At 38.2% G+C, this 19,372-nt stretch overlaps 1 protein-coding gene and 1 long non-coding RNA gene across 7 annotated transcripts in view; one reads left to right on the plus strand and one right to left on the minus strand.

Moving 5' to 3' along the window:
• Positions 1 to 19,372, plus strand: part of Sls (sallimus) — a 65,522-nt gene that overhangs the window by 14,785 nt on the left and 31,365 nt on the right. For 4 of the 6 annotated variants that reach the window (XM_064130838.1, XM_064130839.1, XM_064130840.1 and 1 more), the window contains exons 11-27: positions 54 to 240; positions 1,194 to 1,533; positions 1,620 to 2,679; positions 2,773 to 2,929; positions 3,020 to 3,186; positions 3,274 to 3,403; positions 6,029 to 13,726; positions 14,387 to 15,631; positions 15,775 to 15,875; positions 16,177 to 16,271; positions 16,340 to 16,560; positions 16,795 to 16,869; positions 17,012 to 17,305; positions 17,409 to 17,571; positions 17,642 to 18,605; positions 18,704 to 18,770; positions 18,864 to 18,917. In XM_064130838.1, the coding sequence (XP_063986908.1) occupies positions 54 to 240; positions 1,194 to 1,533; positions 1,620 to 2,679; positions 2,773 to 2,929; positions 3,020 to 3,186; positions 3,274 to 3,403; positions 6,029 to 13,726; positions 14,387 to 15,631; positions 15,775 to 15,875; positions 16,177 to 16,271; positions 16,340 to 16,560; positions 16,795 to 16,869; positions 17,012 to 17,305; positions 17,409 to 17,571; positions 17,642 to 18,605; positions 18,704 to 18,770; positions 18,864 to 18,917 (13,018 nt within the window). Of the gene's footprint in view, positions 1 to 53; positions 241 to 1,193; positions 1,534 to 1,619; positions 2,680 to 2,772; positions 2,930 to 3,019; positions 3,187 to 3,273; positions 3,404 to 4,788; positions 5,024 to 6,028; positions 13,727 to 14,386; positions 15,632 to 15,774; positions 15,876 to 16,176; positions 16,272 to 16,339; positions 16,561 to 16,794; positions 16,870 to 17,011; positions 17,306 to 17,408; positions 17,572 to 17,641; positions 18,606 to 18,703; positions 18,771 to 18,863; positions 18,918 to 19,139; positions 19,336 to 19,372 lie in introns of those variants that run through there. The other 2 variants (XM_064130842.1, XM_064130843.1) reach the window with 2 other exon arrangements.
• Positions 3,756 to 6,035, minus strand: LOC135167570 (uncharacterized). Its single transcript, XR_010299884.1, has 2 exons — positions 5,903 to 6,035; positions 3,756 to 5,817 (listed from the first exon to the last, which is right to left on the minus strand). It is a non-coding gene; the product is annotated as an uncharacterized LOC135167570 (long non-coding RNA).

The following is a 19,372-nucleotide window of genomic DNA, read 5'->3' on the forward strand; positions in this document are numbered from 1 at the left end:
AGTCTTCATCGTAGACTTTAATATTCGTATTAATGTTGTTCATAATGTTCTAGGGATCACGTTATAAACTCATTTATGATGGAATGTATCATCTGGACATCCCAAAAACACGTCAGTACGATCATGGAAAAATCGAAGTTGTGGCGAGAAATTCACTCGGTGAGACCCGATGTGAAACAACTTTGACTGTCAAGCCTCGAAGTGATGATTACAGGGGGGTTCTCAAAAATTCACCGAGACGTGAGTATAAAACAACTCTCACTATCCAATTTCAACACAGTAACACACAAAAATTGATGCATTTATCTTCACTATCATTTAGTTTCTCATATTTTTATTTAATATTCACGATCACTGAAAACTGTTTAATGACAAGAAATTTCATTCTGATCTATTTAAATATTCTTCGGGGGAAAAATCCCTTGAATTCAGTCAATCGATAAATGAACATTTTTTCGAAATAACTAAAAGCAATTACTTCGAGTATATATATTCATATATATACATACATCAATACGACACATTGATCACATTCGGAAACAAGAAAATTTAATGACACCTACTGTCACTTCTCGATATCCTCCACTCCCTCATACCCCCATAACTGAGCACCTGTGTAGTTGAACCTGCTGCTTCTTTCTCCAACGATGCTTCTGTACTGATCATCAAAATTCTGGACAATGAAAAAAGTCAACACTATTTTATTAAATACGACGTATAACTCCTAAGAAAGCACTTCTCAGGTATGGATTATAATAACCAGCGTCCATTAAATGCATGCATTAATTTAAAATGAAAACGCATAATATTCTAATTTTATATTTTGCTAATAAATTATTGTGCTTGCTGATCACGAGGAAAAACAGGTTTTATAACTTGTCAATTTAATGTAACCACCGAATCCCAAGGATGAATCCAGTCCATTTGAAAAAATTAAGGAGTCAAATAATCGTTTAAAAGATTCTACATCACGAATGAGGTATTGTGTCGTATTTTTGCCCCGAATAGGCGATAATATCGATGATACAATGATGCCATGGAAATCAATTATGAGCAGTATGGAATGTGCATTTTGCCGGATCTAGTAATTATCATCGGCATAAGGCAATCACTGGAAATATTAATGCGCATGTTGTTTATGTATTTAGTCTAGTGTATTATCAACATGAAATTATAATATTATTCATAATTAGCATGGTACGATATTGAGCACACTCAGTATCAATCAGAGCGAACCAATACGGAACTGGAGAGAGTTTTTGATGAACGTCATCAGAACATGGCACAAAATGTTGGAATAAATACGGATCATCTGAATCAGAAAGTCTTCAAACAAGAGGACACTGATTGGCAGAAAAATGTCAAAACAATGAGAAAGGAAGATTATTATAATAAATTGATGAATCTCGAAGAAGAACAGCTTTTGAAAGAAGCTCGACTGAGAGAAGCCACTCATCAATTTGCAATTCCTGGAGAGAAAGTCATCAACAGTTCAATAGCTAAGGGAATGGCTCAACAGTATCAGGAGAACTTGTGAGTAATTGTTTATTTATTTTTGATTCATTTATCACTGTACGATTTAATACAAAATACAATGACGTAATTTAATTTTTTTATAGGAAAACTGAGAGTAAGGACGTCACCGCGTCCACTGTCAGCATGAAAAAGCCGTACGTAACGGAGATTGACATTGACAATCAAAGGCTTCAGGGGCCTGGCAAACATCCTCCAGGACCCACCGAATCAGCAGTTCATGGCCGTGAAGTGCACATCGCCAAGCAGAAACAAACGCAGAAGGAGGTGAAAGGTGATACTGAGATAACTCGTAAAATAACAGCTACTGAAACCACAGAAGTTGAACACAAAGCAACAACTCAAGAGCGAATTGTTGAGGGACCCGTTTTACCATCAAATCCTCCAGTATTCACCAAGAAAATCCAGCCCTGTCGTGCATTTGAACAAGAGCAAGCGCGCTTCGAGGTGGAATTCGATGGTGATCCACTGCCTAAAATCCAGTGGTATCGAGAGGACTTTCCAATAAAAAATTCCGCAGATCTTCAGATTTACACATTCAGTACAAAATCAGTGCTCATCATTCGTCAAGTCTTTATGGAAGACTCTGGTGTATTTTCTGCTATCGCGGAAAATCGTGGTGGTAAAGCCAAATGCAGTGCTAATCTTGTTGTTGAAGAACGTAGAAGACAACCTGGTAGAGGTGGGACTATTCCACCAAGTTTTGTCACGACTATTCAAAGTACATCTGTGACAATGGGACAACTCGCCAGATTCGATGCAAAAATAACTGGAACAAAACCCATGGATGTCTATTGGCTGAAGAATGGAAAGAAAGTTGTCACCGACATTCGATATAAAACCTTGGAGGAAGACAATACCTACACACTTCTTATCCTGGAAACGACAACCGAAGACAACGGAAAGTACGAGTGTGTAGCAATAAATCGTGCTGGTGAGGCACGTTGTGAGGCTGAATGCACAGTGCGAGGATTAAAACCTTCTGTCACTAAACCCTCGAAAGCGACGAGCCCTCAAGTGGAGAAAGCACCGGGTGTTGTCGAGCCCCTGAAAGATCAAGTTATCAAGGAAGGGGCCTCTGTTGCTTTCACCTGTAAAATCAATGGAAAACCGAGTCCCACGGTGCAGTGGAAAAAGGGAGATAAAGTGAGCATTAACGATGATTAATAATTATTTAGTGATCATGTTTAATTAGTCAAATGATTAGTTAATGATACATTATGTTTTTTTTTTATGCAGATTATAAAGCCCTCGAAGTATTTCCAAATGCTGAAAGAAGGCGATCAATGCACTCTGAGAATTTCGGAAGCTTTCCCGGAGGATGAGGGCGTCTATAAATGCGTTGCGAAGAATTCCGCTGGAGATGCTAGTACATCAGCTAATCTTCGTGTCTTACGTAAGGATTTAATATCTCATCTTTGGGAAATTCAACTTTATTTCATGAAATTTAATTAAATTATCTTTTGTCTTTCGACTCATCGTTTAGCGCCGGAAAGTCCAGATCTCCTTCCGAAATTAACGCCCCTGAAGGATCAGATTGTATCGGAAGGACAACCAGCTCAGTTCAAAACCCAGATCATTCATCCAAAATTAAAGCCAACAATTCAATGGTATCGCGAAGGATTATTAATTCCCCAGTCGCCAGATTTTCAGGTAAATTTTGAATTTAAACTTTACGAGGATATTATGAGCAGTTGGGTTCTCAAGTTTCAATTAAAAAATCTTTCTTTTCATTTTCAGATGATTCATGAAGGTAATAATGCTGTCCTACTGATAGCTACAACTTATGAGGAAGATTCTGGTACCTTCACGTGTCGCGCTACTACTTCCGTTGGTACAGTGGAAACTTCAGCGAGGCTGGTTGTAAAAAGTAAGATATAATGAAATACAAATTAATTGCTAACCCCTCCAGTGTGATGATATCAGTTTTCATTGTTTTTTTTTCTCCTTTCTTTATTCATTATCAATAAACGTGGAAAGAAATCATTGTTTGTAGAGATACGCTGAAGACAATAAGCATCAGAATGCGGATTCGATCTGTGTATCATTCTACAAACAGTGATGTAGATGTCCAGAGCAAAGAAAATAGTTACATAATAGTGATAAATTGATTTTTTGAAAATCCATCGGAAAGTTGTTATTTCATTATTTCTTTTCAACATATGTTTGATTGTTCGTTACTAACATCAAGGTGTAATTTAAAAAATGGTACATGTACACCATGTATTCCCCATACTTGGGAGTTTTTCATTTTCAAGTACAACAAAGTCAATAAAACAAACAAGATACTCGCCAAAATTTGCAAAGCTATTTTTCAGGTCAAAAGATGCACAATAAATTAGAATATCTCAGAAAAATATAAAACAATTTTCCTTGCTGTGCATCTGATGCATATGATTTTGTAAAATGGTAAAATATTCAGCATAATGTGTGAAACAGAATTATATGATATCTTTTTACCATTACTAGTTGACGTTTAAATGTAAGTCTTAACATCCTACGAATGAAAAATGTTTATTGTATCATAAAAATTGATCTAAATAAAATTATAAAATTGTTGCAAAAATAAAATATCTTAATGATGAAAAAAATTCTGATGAATCATTCTGTTCAGGTATGAAAGATGTTAATCGAACTGTTCAATTTATGCAAAACCTTTATTTCTCGAACGTTCCTGGGTAATGAACAATATGGGTAAATGGATAAATTTTTTTTTTTCATGGGTAATTAAGAATGGCGATGTACAAAATACAATACAATATAACAGTCCAGTTGAATTATTTCTTTAACATTCAAAGATCAATTCTCTGGGAAAATATACATTCTTCATAGCTGTTCACCACAAATGGAAGAGTTTACTGAGAAACCGTAGTCAGTGTGTCGTGTGCACTCGCCATGGTTAGAAATCTTGAATTATTTTTAACATCTTGGTTGTGTATTACATTACCTACCTATATTTGGTCACACGTTCTACGTAGACAAGAGCACGTTCTCTCGCCCCCTCCCTCCTCTCTCTCTCTCTCTCTCTTTCGCTATCATCTAACTGGTGTATAAATAATTTCTCATAATAGATTTTTCGTTTGAAAAAATATTATTAATTTTTTTTACAATTTTTTCCAAGAAAACAATGTCTCACCACAAGTCAACCTTTTCGACCTTTGATAATTCTACTTTCTTCTTCCATCAATTAAACCCTGAAATTAAAATTTCTCACGAAAGAAATAACAAACAAAATGTTATGAATCATTACCGCAGTTTCAAATGTGTATCAGAGCCAGTTGAGTAGCTTACGCGCCAATTACGGAAAGGGCTCCCCTGGGAAAACAGTGATTCTCCGATGATGCAGCAGTCTATAAATAATCGGTCACATATTCATGTCAATGGACCTTATATTACTTGTGTGGTGAATGGAAAAAGAAGAATTCATTGCAAATAGAGGGAATGAATAACATTTCCGAATAGTTTTGAACTGAACAATACAATAAAATAAAATTAGAAAATAGCTAAAAAAAGATTGAACGTTCTTCAAAATTTTTTTAATCACTTATATTCTACACAAAGCCGCTGTCATTTTTCAAAATTCTTCATTTTTTCAATTATGGAACAACATCATTTATCATTAGCGCTCATTAAATATTTACTTTCCCCTAAATTGTAACGAATTAAATGACATTTCTTAATCACTTATACAACACTGTCCCATCGATGAATCACTTATGATTAACGAACTCTTTTAATATCATCATTTTGACGTTGGATTAATATCTTTGGATTGAAAATTCCACATAATTATTTGCTAATACATCAACATTCACCTATCCATGATAAAAATAAATAAAACAATAGTCAAAACAGAAGTAGAACACTTTTAAAGATATAAACGTCAATTAGTCGTAACTTCACTTAAATAACAAATAACGATGTGCACCATCCACTTTACAATTTTTCCATCAGAATGATTTACCACACTTTCAATAATAAACAACAATAGCTCACATAATTTTATTGCTACTAAATAACTGAAAGTAGTCAATAGAAAATAGTATTGACAAGTGAAATACCGATTTCATTATAATGTACTGCTTTCTATGACGATGACCAGCTGATGACTAGCAAGCCTTTTGCCAGTTGCAACTGATGTAGCGGTGGGAAATAGAATAGCCCCTCCATATCCATATTATTTTAAAGACTCGGTACATCGTTTTCCCCCACTTCACATGTAAACTCCGATAAGTGAGAAGGCGAGAGGAATGTGCAGTTCTACTCTTTGATATTCTATACTACCTGAAATTGGAAAACACTATTATTTTCGCTTTTTCGATTTTTATGATAGACTTGCCACACGCAACAGCTCCAATGCCACCCTTACCTCATATGTTATATCGTACAATTCATACATAAGAGTGACAATGATTAATCATTCATATTAATCGAACATAATCAATTGACCTAGAAATTAAACTTATAGAATTGTTTTATTGTCCGAAATTTTCAGAACGACCCGGCGTTGGATATGAGACACCAACACCAGCAGACAGTCATCCTCACGTACCAGCACCAAAACTACCTGGAACTAAATCATCAACAACTGAACTCCAGAAGCTCCAAGACATAACTCAGGAAAAAGTCGATAAATTCGATACTCAGGGTCATCCACGTGTGTCTGCACTTCCATCAGGGGATGAGTCATTGCCCTGGCGAACCGGTAGGGTAAAGCATCGTCCAAAATCAAGTACTGAACATCCTTGGCGAAGTGGTAGATCTCAGCCCACAGATAAAATTCTGAAAACAATTGATACTGTCAGCGTTGACGAGAGAATCGGAGTGAAGTCCTGGGTTGAAGAAGAAATAACATTGAAAAAAATCCCCAAGTCGACGGACAAAGTACCAAGTGTCACCCAAGATGAGGATTTCGTTGACAAGAGTTCTCAATCAGAAACATCGATATCAAGGAAGAAAGAGTTTACTAAAAAAATTAAACCGTGGACAGAGGAGCAAGTGGAGCTGAAAAAAATTCCTTCGACAATTAAGAAGTCACCTAAGGAGTCTCTTGAGAGAGTCCAACTTAAACCATTCACCAAAAAAATTGACGAAGCCCAGAAGAGCTTGAAGACAATTGAATTACGAAAGACTTCTCTGGAATCTGTTGTGGAGCACAGTTCAACATCAGAATTTTACGAGGAAGATGATTCATCTCTGTTGGAAATTTCTGATATTTCAGAGGACATTTCAATTGTTAAGAAGAAGAAATTACCTTTAACCCCTAAAACTGTTTCTCAAACCACAGATCAGTGTAAACCGTGGACAGAAGAAAACATACGATTGAAAAAGTCCATCCCCATCAAACGAGAAAGAATCAAAGAGGGTCTTCCATCGGTGGAGCTTCAACCCGTTAAAGTTCCAGTGAAATCTCCTCAAGTATCAGAACCTCTTACTGCTTCGACATTTACAACTGAAGAAGATACTTCGAGACTTGACATTTCTGAGAGATCCAGTGTCCAAATTACCCCACACAAACCAGAGGCTCCCAAGCCATGGATAGAGGAGAATATCAGTCTCAAACAACGTCAACGTGTGAAAAAATCAAAGGTGAAGGAGACTTCGGATGTTCTTCCAACAAAACAAACTACTACTGAACGAGTAGAATCAACTGATCGAGAAATAATTGTTGAAAAGACTGATAAAATAGCTAGACAACCGTATCAAGAAACAGGGGACACGTCCATCCTTCACAGACGTGAAATTACTGACGTCAGTGAAAAAACACCTCTTACCGAACAAGAGTCTGCTGTCCCTTGGTTACGTGGTAAAAAGCACCTGAAAGTAGTCCACCCTCAGAGCATTAAACAAGCAGATGACGTAGTGGAAGGTGTTGATCAAATACCCGAACGTCCTAAAGCCGTAAAAGTACTTCCATCCAAAACAGACGACGAACCCTTGAAGATTCTAGAAGATAAAACACCGGAGATTATTGATCAGACTAAAATCACGGTAGAAAAGAAAAGGAAAACTGTAGCCAAGCAAATCATCTCTAAAGATATCGAAGAAGATCTTGATGAAAGTAATAAAAATATATCAACGATTCCCTGGCTTCGGAAAACTACTACCAAAAAGGTTCAAGAAAAAGAGGTTATTGATCTCCATGTGAAAAGAGAAGATGACAAACGCGATGAAATTCCTTCTCCAAAAACCGTTTCGAAGACAATTAAACCAATTAAGGATTCGCCAGTCTCTACTGAAAAGTTGACGGAGCAGCAAGTTCTCCTTGAGCAGGAAGATACGAAGGAAATATCTTCCAGTACCTGGCGTCCAAAAACAACTACGAAGAAAGTTCAACAGAAAATATCTGTGGAAACAGTGGAAAAGGTGGAAAAGCCCGAGGACGTAAGTAAAAAAGAAACGACTGATTCACCTCGTCCTCGTCAGCCCAAAACAGAATCCACTTCACTGATAACACGTCCGGAAAAAACATTCCCGGAGTCCAAGAAAAAAGATACTGAGATCGTTGAAGCTGAGAAACCTGAAGCACCTGCATTGCAGCCCAAGGAAGCACCAAAGGATCTTGAATCAACAGATAAAAGTGAAGTAGCTTCATTTCCCTGGCGTCGAAAGCCTGTGCCCAAGAAAGCGGAAAAGAAAGTTCCTGTGGAGACTTCCCCAGAAGAAGAGACAAAGGAAAGAAAGGAAGAAATATCTGAGGTAACTTGGCGTCGGAAACCTCAACCAGAAACTACTTCAGTGACAATAGTTCCTGAAAAAACTCCTCAGGATGTAAAGAAAAAAGATGTTAAGTTGATTAAAACCGTAGATTCAGAGTCACCAAGTCCTAAACCAACTAAAGATGTAAAACCATCAGCACAGCAGGTCGACGAAGCTGAAGAGATTCTTGAACCAAAAGATGAAAGTCAAACGTCTACAACTCCCTGGCTCCGGAAGCTTCCAAGCAAGAAAGTTCAAAAGGTAGTTTCAGTTGATGTTCTTCAAGAACGTGAAGAAAGGAGCGAGAAAGAAACTTCGGAGATCACTCGCGGTCGCAAACCTCAAACCCAAAGTACTTCAGTGACAAAGGTTCCTGATAAAACTCCTCAGGATATTAAGAAGAAGCATACTGAAGTAATTCAGACTGTAGATTCAACATTGTTGACTATTGAATCAACTGAAGACATACAATCAGCTCCAAAACAGTTGCGTGAAGAACCAGCACATCTTGAACCAAAAGATGACAGTGAAATATCGTCGTCTTCATGGCGCCGGAAGCCTGCAATGAAGAAACTTCCTGTTGATACTTCCCCAGAAGTTGAAGAAAAGAAAAGCAAGGAAGAAGTCTCTACCGTAGCTTGGCGTCGTAAACCTAAACCGGAGACCACTTCGGTGACAATAGTTCCCGAGAAAACTCCTCAGGATACAAAGAAAAAAGATGTTGTTGAACAGCCCAAAGATTTACAACCAGCTGCACAACCGTTAGATGAACATCCAGAGCTTCTTAAACCAAAAGATGAAAGTGAAATATCGTCGCCTTCCTGGCGTCGGAAACCTGGCCCCAAGAAAGTTGAAAAGAAAATTCTTCCTGTCGACACTTCTCCAGAAAAGGAAGAAAAGGAAGTCAAGAAGACCTCTAAAGTCACTGTGCATCGCAAATCTGAATCAGAGACTACCTCAATGACAATAGTTCCAGAAAAAATTTCTCAGGATGTAGAGGACATACGCACTGAAATAATCAAAACTGTCGATTCAGACACATCAATTGTAGAATCGACTAAGGATGTCCAACCAACTCCACAAGAGTTATATGAACAGCCAAAACCCCTTAAACCAGAAGAGAAAAGTGAAATATCTTCAACTCCTTGGGCTCGAAAACCTGGCCCAAAGAAAGTTCAAAAGAAAGTTACTGTCGAGACTTCCCCAGAAGAAGAGAAAGAGGAAATCAAGGAAGAAATATCTAGTGTAACTTGGCGTCGAAAACCTCAACCAGAAACTACGTCAGTGACGATAGTTCCCCAGAAAACTCCTCAGGACACAAAGAAAGATGTTAAGACGATTGAACCCGTAGATTCAGCCACATCAATCGTAGAACCGACTAAGGATTTACAACCAACTCCACAACCGTTAGATAAACAGCCAGAAACTCTTAAACCAGAAGATGAAACCGAACTATCGTCATCTCCTTGGCGTCGAAAACCCGGCCCCAAGAAAGTTCAAAAGAAAATTGCTGTTGATGATACCCTAGTAAGTGAAGAAAAGGAAACTAAGGAAGAAATTTCTCGTGTAGCCTGGCGTCGTAAACCTGAACCGACTGAAACTACTTCAGTGACAATAGTCCAGGAAGAAGTCAAGAAAACGACTGAGGACACAAAGAAGAAAGATTCTAAGGTGATTAAAATCCCGGATACACCTGCACAACAGCCAGAGGAACGACCAGAGTCTCCTAAACCGCAAGATGAAAGCGATATATCGTCGTCTTCCTGGCGTCGGAAACCTGGTCCCAAGAAAGTTCAGAAGAAAGTTGCCTTTGATACTTCCCCAGAAAGAGAAAAAGATATCTCTGCTATAGTTGTGCCTCGTAAACCTAAACCCCAAACTTCTTCAGTGACAATAGTTCCGGAACCAACACCTCAGGAAAAAGAGGAAATAAAGGCTGAGGTAACTGAAAGTGTCATTTCCGACTCGTTAGTTGTTGAATCAACTACTACTGAATTGAAAGTAGTTGCACAGCGCGCAGATGAAGGGCCAGAGGATCGTGAATCAAAAGATGATGATAAAATATCGTCATCCCCCTGGCGTCGTAAACCTGGCCCTAAGAAAGTGCAAAAGAAAGTTACTATTGATACTTCCCCAGAAGAAGAGACAAAGGAAAGCGAGAAAGAAGTCTCAACCGTAGCTTGGCGTCGTAAACCTCAACCCGAAATTACGTCAGTGACAATAGTTCCTGAGAAAACTCCTCAGGATGTACAAAAGAAAGAAACTAAAGTCATTGAGACTGTTGATTCAGATACTTCAATTGTAGAAGCGACTAAGGATGTCCAACCAACTCCCCAAGAGTTGGATGAACAGCCAAAACCTCTTAAACCAGAAGAGAAGAGTGAAATATCTTCAACTCCTTGGGCTCGAAAACCTGGCCCCAAGAAAGTTCAAAAGAAAGTTGTTGTGGATACTGCTCCAAAAGATGAAGAAAAGGAAACGGAGAAAGAAGTCTCAACCGTAGCATGGCGTCGTAAACCTCAACCTGAAACTACATCAGTGACAATAGTTCCTGAGACAACTCCTCAGGATGTACAAAAGAAAGAAACTAAAGTCATTGAGATTGTTGATTCAGATACTTCAATTGTAGAAGCGACTAAGGATGTCCAACCAACTCCACAAGAGTTGGATGAACAGCCCAAACCTCTTAAACCAGAAGAGAAGAGTGAAATATCTTCGACTCCTTGGGCTCGAACACCTGGTCCCAAGAAGGTTCAAAAGAAAATTGCTGTTGATACTTCTCCAGAAGATGAAGAAAAGGAAACGGAGAAAGAAGTCTCTACCGTAGCTTGGCGTCGTAAACCTCAACCTGGAACTACATCAGTGACAATAGTTCCCGAAATAACTTCAAAGGATGTACAAAAGAAAGAAACTCAAGTCATTACGACTGTCGATTCAGAGACATCAATTGTAGAATCGACTAAGGATGTCCAACCAACTCCACAACAGTTAGATGAACAGCCAAAACCCCTTAAACCAGAAGAGAAGAGTGAATTATCTTCAACTCCTTGGGCTCGAAAACCTGGCCCCAAGAAAGTTCAAAAGAAAGTTACTGTCGAGACTTCTCCAGAAGAAGAGAAAGAGGAAATTAAGGAAGAAATATCTAGTGTAACTTGGCGTCGTAAACCTCAACCAGAAACTACATCAGTGACAATAGTTCCTGAGAAAACTCCTCAGGATGAACAAAAGCAAGAAACTGAAATCATTACGACTGTCGATTCAGAGACATCAATTGTAGAATCAACTAAGGATGTCCAACCAACTCCACAAGAGTTAGATGAACAGCCAAAACCCCTTAAACCAGAAGAGAAGAATGAAATATCTTCAACTCCTTGGGCTCGAAAACCTGGCCCCAAGAAAGTTCAAAAGAAAGTTACTGTCGAGACTTCCCCAGAAGAAGAGAAAGAGGAAATCAAGGAAGAAATATCTAGTGTAACTTGGCGTCGTAAACCTCAACCAGAAACTACGTCAGTGACGATAGTTCCCCAGAAAACTCCTCAGGACACAAAGAAAGATGTTAAGACAATTGAACCCGTAGATTCAGACACATCAATCGTAGAACCGACTAAGGATGTCCAACCAATTCCACAACAGTTGGATGAACAGCCAGAGTCTATTAAACCGGAAGATGAAACCGAAATATCGTCATCTCCCTGGCGTCGAAAGCCTGCCATCAAAAAGATTCCAAAGAAAGTTTCTGACATCTCCCAAGAAAGTGAAGAAAAAGAAAGCGAAACAGAAATTCGTGAAATAACTCTGCATCATAAATCTGAAGTACAGACTACCTCAATAACACCGGTTCCCGAAAAAGCTCCTCAGGACACTGAGAAGAGTGATGCTACAATCATTAAAACATCAGACTTGATAATTCCTCAAACAACTGAAGACCTGCAACCATCGACGCCGCAGTTAGTTGAACCATCAGAACAACCTGCACCCCAAGAAGACAGTAAATTATCTTCATCTTCGTGGCGCCGAAAGCCTGGCCCCAAAAAAGTTGATAAGAAAATTCCTGTCGACACGTTCCCAGAAAGTGAAGAAAAGGAAGACGAAACAGAGGTCACTAAAGTATCCTGGCGTCGTAAGGTTGAAACCCACACTACTTCAATGAAGGTCGTTCCCGAGACACTTTCAGAGGACACGAAGGAGAAGGGACCGGAAATCATTGAAGTTGAGGAGTCAACCGTAACAATCAGCGAGACTGTTCAAGATCTTCAACCTTCTGTCAAGCAGTTAACTGACGACCAAGTGCCAATCAGCTTTGAAGAAGTCATTCCTGAGAAATTGGTTGAGACTGTCGAGGAAGATACGACTGAGGTAGTGAAAACTCAGGACTCAGTTGCACCAATTATGGAACCAATTGAAGATATCGAAAGACCTGAAAGTGAAATATCTTCATCTCCCTGGCGTCGGAAACCTGGAACTAAGAAAGTTCAGAAAAAGCTTCCAATTGAAACTCCTTCAGAGACTGAAGAGACGGTACGTCAAAGAGAAATCACAGAAGTGAAAATAGTTTCGAAAAAATCGCTTCCTGAGACACCCAAAAAAGCCACTGAGTTGATCGACGATCAGCCTCTGGAAATCACGTCTCCTAAATCAGTTGAACCCTTTGAAAGGCCTCTGGAAGACACTATCAAGGAGATCTCTCCATCGGTAACAGTGTCTAAACAGGAGACTAGAGTTTCACAGAAAACCGAAACTCTATCGATTGAGATTCCATCATCCGAAAGTGTAGAAATTGTTGAAGAGGAACTCAAAACTGATTCATTCGAATTAAAAGTGAAGCCAAAGAAACCCAAAAAGGCAGTGAATTTCCGAGGAGAAGTCGAAATAGTTCCTATCGATCAAGATGAAGAGATCGATCAAGTCGAGATATCTGATGAGAAACTGAAAATGAGAAAACCAGCTGCAATAAAAAAATCTATCAAACGAATTGATAAGATTACGATGGAAGAAAGTGCGGAAATACTTCCACATGACTCCGAAGTATCCGAATACAAAATTTCAGAAGTTACCGAGGATGAAGCTACTCTTCGTGATCTACCAAAAGAAAGTAAAGATGATTTGCAGGTGTCTATTATTCAAGATGTAGATTCACGTGAAATTGTTCACGACGAGGTTCAAACGGTGAAACTTAAAAGGAAGCAAATGCCAACCATTGACAAAGATAAGAAAGTGGCCCCTAGATTCATTCAGAAGTTGCAGCCAGTTATTGTAGAATCAGAAAAACCAGCCAAGTTCCTGTGCACCGTTATTGGTCAACCTACTCCGGAAATTACTTGGTATAAAAATGAACAGGAGCTTCACGCGTCTGAAAGATACGAAATGACAATAGTAGAAACAACTGCTATACTCGTGATAACTAAACCCACTGAAGAAGATGTTGGGATGTACACATGCAGAGCGTCAAATCCTGCTGGTGTTGCAACATCCACAGTGAACCTTGTCATTTTGGGTAAGTGTCAATTTCTACTGTGACTTATTTTTATCCATTCAAAATTGAACTAATAAAATTGCTCTACTTGTTGTTATTTTAGACAATTATTTTATGCAGTATTGCACTACTTGTTGTTGTTTTATACAGTCGACACTATACAAATAAAATCAAGTCAAGTTGAAATGAAAAATCAAGTCAAGTCGAAGTCGAATCTGATAATATATGAGTTATGTTATATACATAAGTTATGATGCAATTCTGTCGACCGAAATTTGGATGAAAATACAATCTTCTGAGCGAACATAAATTTGTTTTTGAGAAAACGAGTGGGGAACAGGAGTTTGTATATAAAATTGATGTAGTGGGGGTAGATTGTCAATGCAAAACTTATGTTGACAATATACCCCTGGAACTTCAAAATGAATCAGGAAATTGTTCCAAGGGTCCCTACAACTGAATGAAACCAAATCAAATCATCAAATTTTCCAAAAAAAGTCACTGGTTAGCACTTGTGATTATTTAACTTGAATAATTTAAATCTTTAATTTGTTTGCAATAAACGCATCGAGAGCTACTCGAGAGCTTTCAATCTCTCGTGCTATCACAAGTAAATATTAATGTTCCATGTGGATTTCATAATTTATTATATTGTACCATTTTTTACAATAACAATTCCAGAAAAAGAAGAGGAAGGAGTGTCTCCACAATTCATTGTCCCAATAAAACCACAAGTCATCGAAGAAGACGATGTCGCGACATTTGAATGCACTGTCATTGGAAAACCAGTCCCCGAAGTTAGATGGTATCGTGGTGAAGACGAAATAAAACCAACACAGACGACTGAAATGACATTCAATCCTGAAACCGGTCACGCAAAACTGACTGTCTTGAAACCAGTAACAGAAGAAACAAAGATTTTTCGAGTTCGGGCAATCAACAAATTTGGAAAAGCCGAGTGTCGAGCAAATTTGGTCCTCAGAAAAACAGCTGTTACATCTCAGCCTGAAGTACTGTTTGCACCAAAGATAACGAGACCACTTCCAGCTTCTGTTGCCGAGGAAGGTCAATCTCTATTATTAGTCGCCGAATTTGAAGGTAAACCAAAACCAGAAATCAAGTGGTACAAAAACGGACTCGAGATAAAACCATCCAAAAAACAAACTATGAAAATACACGAGGACAGAACCGAACTTTTGATATCTGATATCACCAAGAAAGACTCCGGCAAATACGAAGTCAGAATTGAAAATCCACTTGGAGAAGCCAAAAGTAGTGGATCTGTAACAGTAAAAGAATTAGAAGAAGTTCCAGTTGCTTCTGAAGATAAACCTCAAGCGCCATATTTTACAACACCGATTCAACCCCAGAATGCAACAATTGATCAAGTAGTGATCACCGAGGCTGTCGTTGATTCCTATCCTTTGGCATCATTCCAATGGTTCCATGGAAATAATCCCCTGGAAAGCTCTCCACAACTGAGGATAACGACAAAAGACAATCGTTCGATACTTCTGATCAAGAAGATGACCCCCCAATATGCTGGTGCATATACTTGCAGAGCTGAAAATGTAGCTGGTTCTGTAACGTGCACTGCCAATGTCAATTTACTAGAAACCACATGGGACGAGTCTCTAGAAATGACTTCACCAACGTTTGTCAAACGATTATCACCCATTCGAGTGATGGACGGTGAGGGGGTTGATTTCTCATGCGTTTTGAAGGGAAAACCAACGCCCAAGATTCAGTGGTTCCACAATGAAAAGCCCATTGAAGAGGCCAAAAGCATCACTATCACTCAAGATACTGAAGGCGTCTGTAGCCTTACGATTGCCGAAGTCTTTCCGGAAGATGCTGGTGAATATACTTGTCAAGCTGTCAATCCCCTCGGCGAGGCGTTGTCAATTACAACACTTATTGTTGACGGTAAGAATGTTCGCAGGATTCCTTCTGTTCAATATACGCTTATAAGTCACATTGAAATTTATGGTCTCTTATAACTATGGAATTGATAGCTCAATTATTCTCTTACCTCATTCGATAATTAACAATTGCTTATGGGCTTTCAGCATATGAGTACGTTCCAGACTCCGAGATTGCATCATCGGCGAACGCCACATCTCTCATAGCGGGGCAAAGTGGCTCCGAAGAAGATCTTCTGTTGCCAAAGGTATAGAAAGATGAGACTAGCAATCCACCTGAGACATTATTTCATTACACTGAGAGAAACATATAATTTTGCGAATAATATTTGCTTTGAACAAACAAATGTCCGAAATTTCCATTGGAAAATCCGTTTTAAATTCTTGTGAGAAGAAAATTTAATTAGCAAAATTATATTTTTCTCACAGCAAAGTCCTTGTTCCTAGTACTTTTATCCATTGACTTTGTTCATTTAGAAATTAAATCCTCTATTATCCATTATTTTAGTACGTTCATATTTGCAACTGATTGTTTGCCATTTTTTTCAGGAAACTTCGGTGGAAGTTCACGTCGATGAATCACCACCACAAATTGTTCGAGAGCTTCCCAAACTAATAACTTCCAAAGATGGTGAACTGATTAGGTAATTATCAAGATTATTAATCATAATTTACACCAAGCAAATGTATTAATTGATTATGTACTTCACAGATTGGAAGTCAAGGTAACTGGCAAACCCAAACCTACGGGCAAGTGGTACAAAGAAGGTGTTCAGATATTGCCTTCCGATGAATTCGAAATTGAAGAATTTGAGGATGGCAGTTCAATTCTCACAATTAGTGAAACATATCCGGATGATACTGGTGAGATTGTGTATGAGGCACACAATGCGATGGGCGTGTGCACCACAACAACGTATTTATCAGTCGGAGGTAACATAATAGCGATGAAATTATACAAAAATGAGTGAATTTGCTTTTATCTGTTAATTTCTTTGATTCTTATCTTATTATTGAGATGATTTCAGGTGCTGCATTTTAAAATTCAAGTCCAATCTCCAAACTCCCCAGTCCTATAACATGACCAACATATACACTGAAAACATTCATTTCTCAGCCAATTGACGTTCTTAAATATTTTTCATTTATCAAATTAATTATCTCTAGGTATTCTGGGCACTAAGGAATATAGAAAGCCAGAGTGGGTGACACAAATGGAAGAGATGCAAGAAGCTCTGCGAGGTAAAGAACATGAAGAGACAACAGTATTATCAGCTTTTAAAAAAATATATTACTCATTTCCGATTGTCTGTGGCTGTCTGTGAAATAAATAGTGACATTATATATTCCCAACTTGTAAATATACTTTTTCAACTGTTTCCAGCAACACAGCAAATTCCCCGAATCGTCCAAGAACTTGTAGACATTTACGCAGCAGACGGTGAAGAGGTGATTTTCGAAACGTCTTATTCCGGCAATCCCGCACCAGATGTTGTCTGGTATAAAAATGATAAACTCCTGATGAATACGGACAATGTGAAAGTGAAACTATTTGACGATGAGAAGAAAACCACATTGACAATTTTCAATGCAACATCAGAAGACACCGCAACCTACGTTTGCAAGGCGACTAGTGACATAGGTTTAGCTGTTACTAAAGCCAAATTACAAGTAGCTGGTACATTTCTCAATCACATAATAATCCATTATCGTTATCACATTTAATGACAACGAAAATCATTAGAGTCCATCGATTGACATGTGTACATTTTTTTTTGAAGGGCCTGAGCACAGGAAGAAAACGGAGTCACCAGACCTTCAACTTCATCACGACAAGAAAAAGAAAATATCTGAGACGAAGAAAGTTAAAGACACCAGAGAAAAGATGAATGTTATAAAGGAAAAAGTACAAAAGAAGAAAAAAGAATTGGTGAAAGTAGAAGAGTAAGTTGATGGTTTCATTAATTAGGAAATATTTCTTATCAAAACAGTTTCTAATTTCGATTGTGCATAGGAAAAGGCCAATTGAGAAGCAACTCCCAGAGGAAGAATCTACGGATCTGATAGAAGAAATACCTCGCGAGGAATCCAAAGCTAAACCTTTAGTTGCAATTCATGAGCCCGTAATAACCGAAGCAACGGCCTCCCTGAAAAAAGTAGATAAAAAGTCGGAGGTCATATTATCAACTACTGATGAACGAGCCAAACGAATCGCTGAAACCCATGAAGCCTTGCTCACTGTTTCTCCCTTAGTATCAGAGGACGATATCCTGGAATTGAACCTAGAGTCTACATCTGAGCAAGCGAGAATGACTACAGATACATTTGAAGTCGTGTCCGTATCCCAGGTCGTTACAGAAACTCATATCGAAGAGATCGATGAATCCGGTCCAAAAGTAAAATATGCCCGAAAAACGAGAGTCATAACGGAACAGACACTCGAGACAAGTGATTCAGGCATTGCAGAGTTATCTGAAGATAAACCGAGAAAGAAGAGAAGAGATAAAAGACGTGAACGCATTGACACAGTTACAGTTGAAAAAGTCATTAATGATCAAAGGGAAAATCTCTCTCAGGCCGTAGAAGAGACAATGGAGCTGGTGAATGCTAAAGAATTTGGTCCTGGTGAGTCACCCCTCAGGGAGCTTGCAACTATTGGCTTTCTCATTGACAATGGAGTGTCCGTAAATGAAATCAATGAAAGCCTCTATCAATCTCATTATTTCCCTGCACTACGTACTCCCGATGCTCAGAATGCATTAGTGCAATTAGTGGAGAGAGAAGGACATGGGCCATTAATATCTCAAGTTCTCACGGAGGAAACTACAACTGATGAGAGTATTGTTGCTGCAACTGTTGGTTTTCGTGCTTTCATGAGAATGGTTGAATTACAACATGCCACAGTCGAAGAAATTATCACTCATTTTGCACCGGAAGATTTCCGAACGAGATCTTGGGAAGTTACAGAATTTAATGAGGTATTCATAATTATTTCCTACTTGACCAAACTCATTTATGTATTTTTTTATGCCGTCATTGAAATAAAATTAATCGACATTTGTTACAAATTTAAAAGGGCGAAGTCCAAGAGACGATGCAAGAAATATCTTCTACCGTACAAAAAAGTGAAATTCACATCGTAGGTGCGTGGAAACGAACATTTATACCCCTGGTTATCATCTAAAATATTGATTTTAACCAGACGTTTATGTATTATTTTCTGTTCCATAATATAGAAACACACGAACAGGAAAAAACTGCAGTAGAACATGTTCTTCAAGAAATTAAAGGTTCGAAAATGTTTTTTATAATGCATGTAAGAGATTTTTAAGTTTAAAACGAAAAAAATCATTTCTGTCAATTGTCAATCTTAAAATACCTGATGCAAATATCTTGAAAAAAGTTCAAAATTAAATCTATTGAGTCAGTTGACGAGAAAATTATCCTACTTTACATTTTATGAATTTTGGTTTGTTAAATTTCACTGTAAATGTTGCTCAATTTTTTTGCAGATGCTTGAAGGCTTCATGAATGCAGATATTCTAAATCAGTGTAAAAACATATCGCTTGTGCTGCTATGCTTTCTGTGCCCAATAACATAATTCTATTATTAAAAGAAATACATTAGAAATTACCTTCTCACCTCATTTATGATAAAATTGCTGCTTTGATTAGATCGAGAGCCTTGCGAACAATTAACCAAAAGCTGTAAGTACTGGAAAATGAATGTATATTTAATATTCTA

Source organism: Diachasmimorpha longicaudata, chromosome 11 (assembly GCF_034640455.1).
Source record: "Diachasmimorpha longicaudata isolate KC_UGA_2023 chromosome 11, iyDiaLong2, whole genome shotgun sequence".
In the NCBI taxonomy this organism is placed as follows: Eukaryota; Metazoa; Arthropoda; class Insecta; order Hymenoptera; family Braconidae; genus Diachasmimorpha; species Diachasmimorpha longicaudata.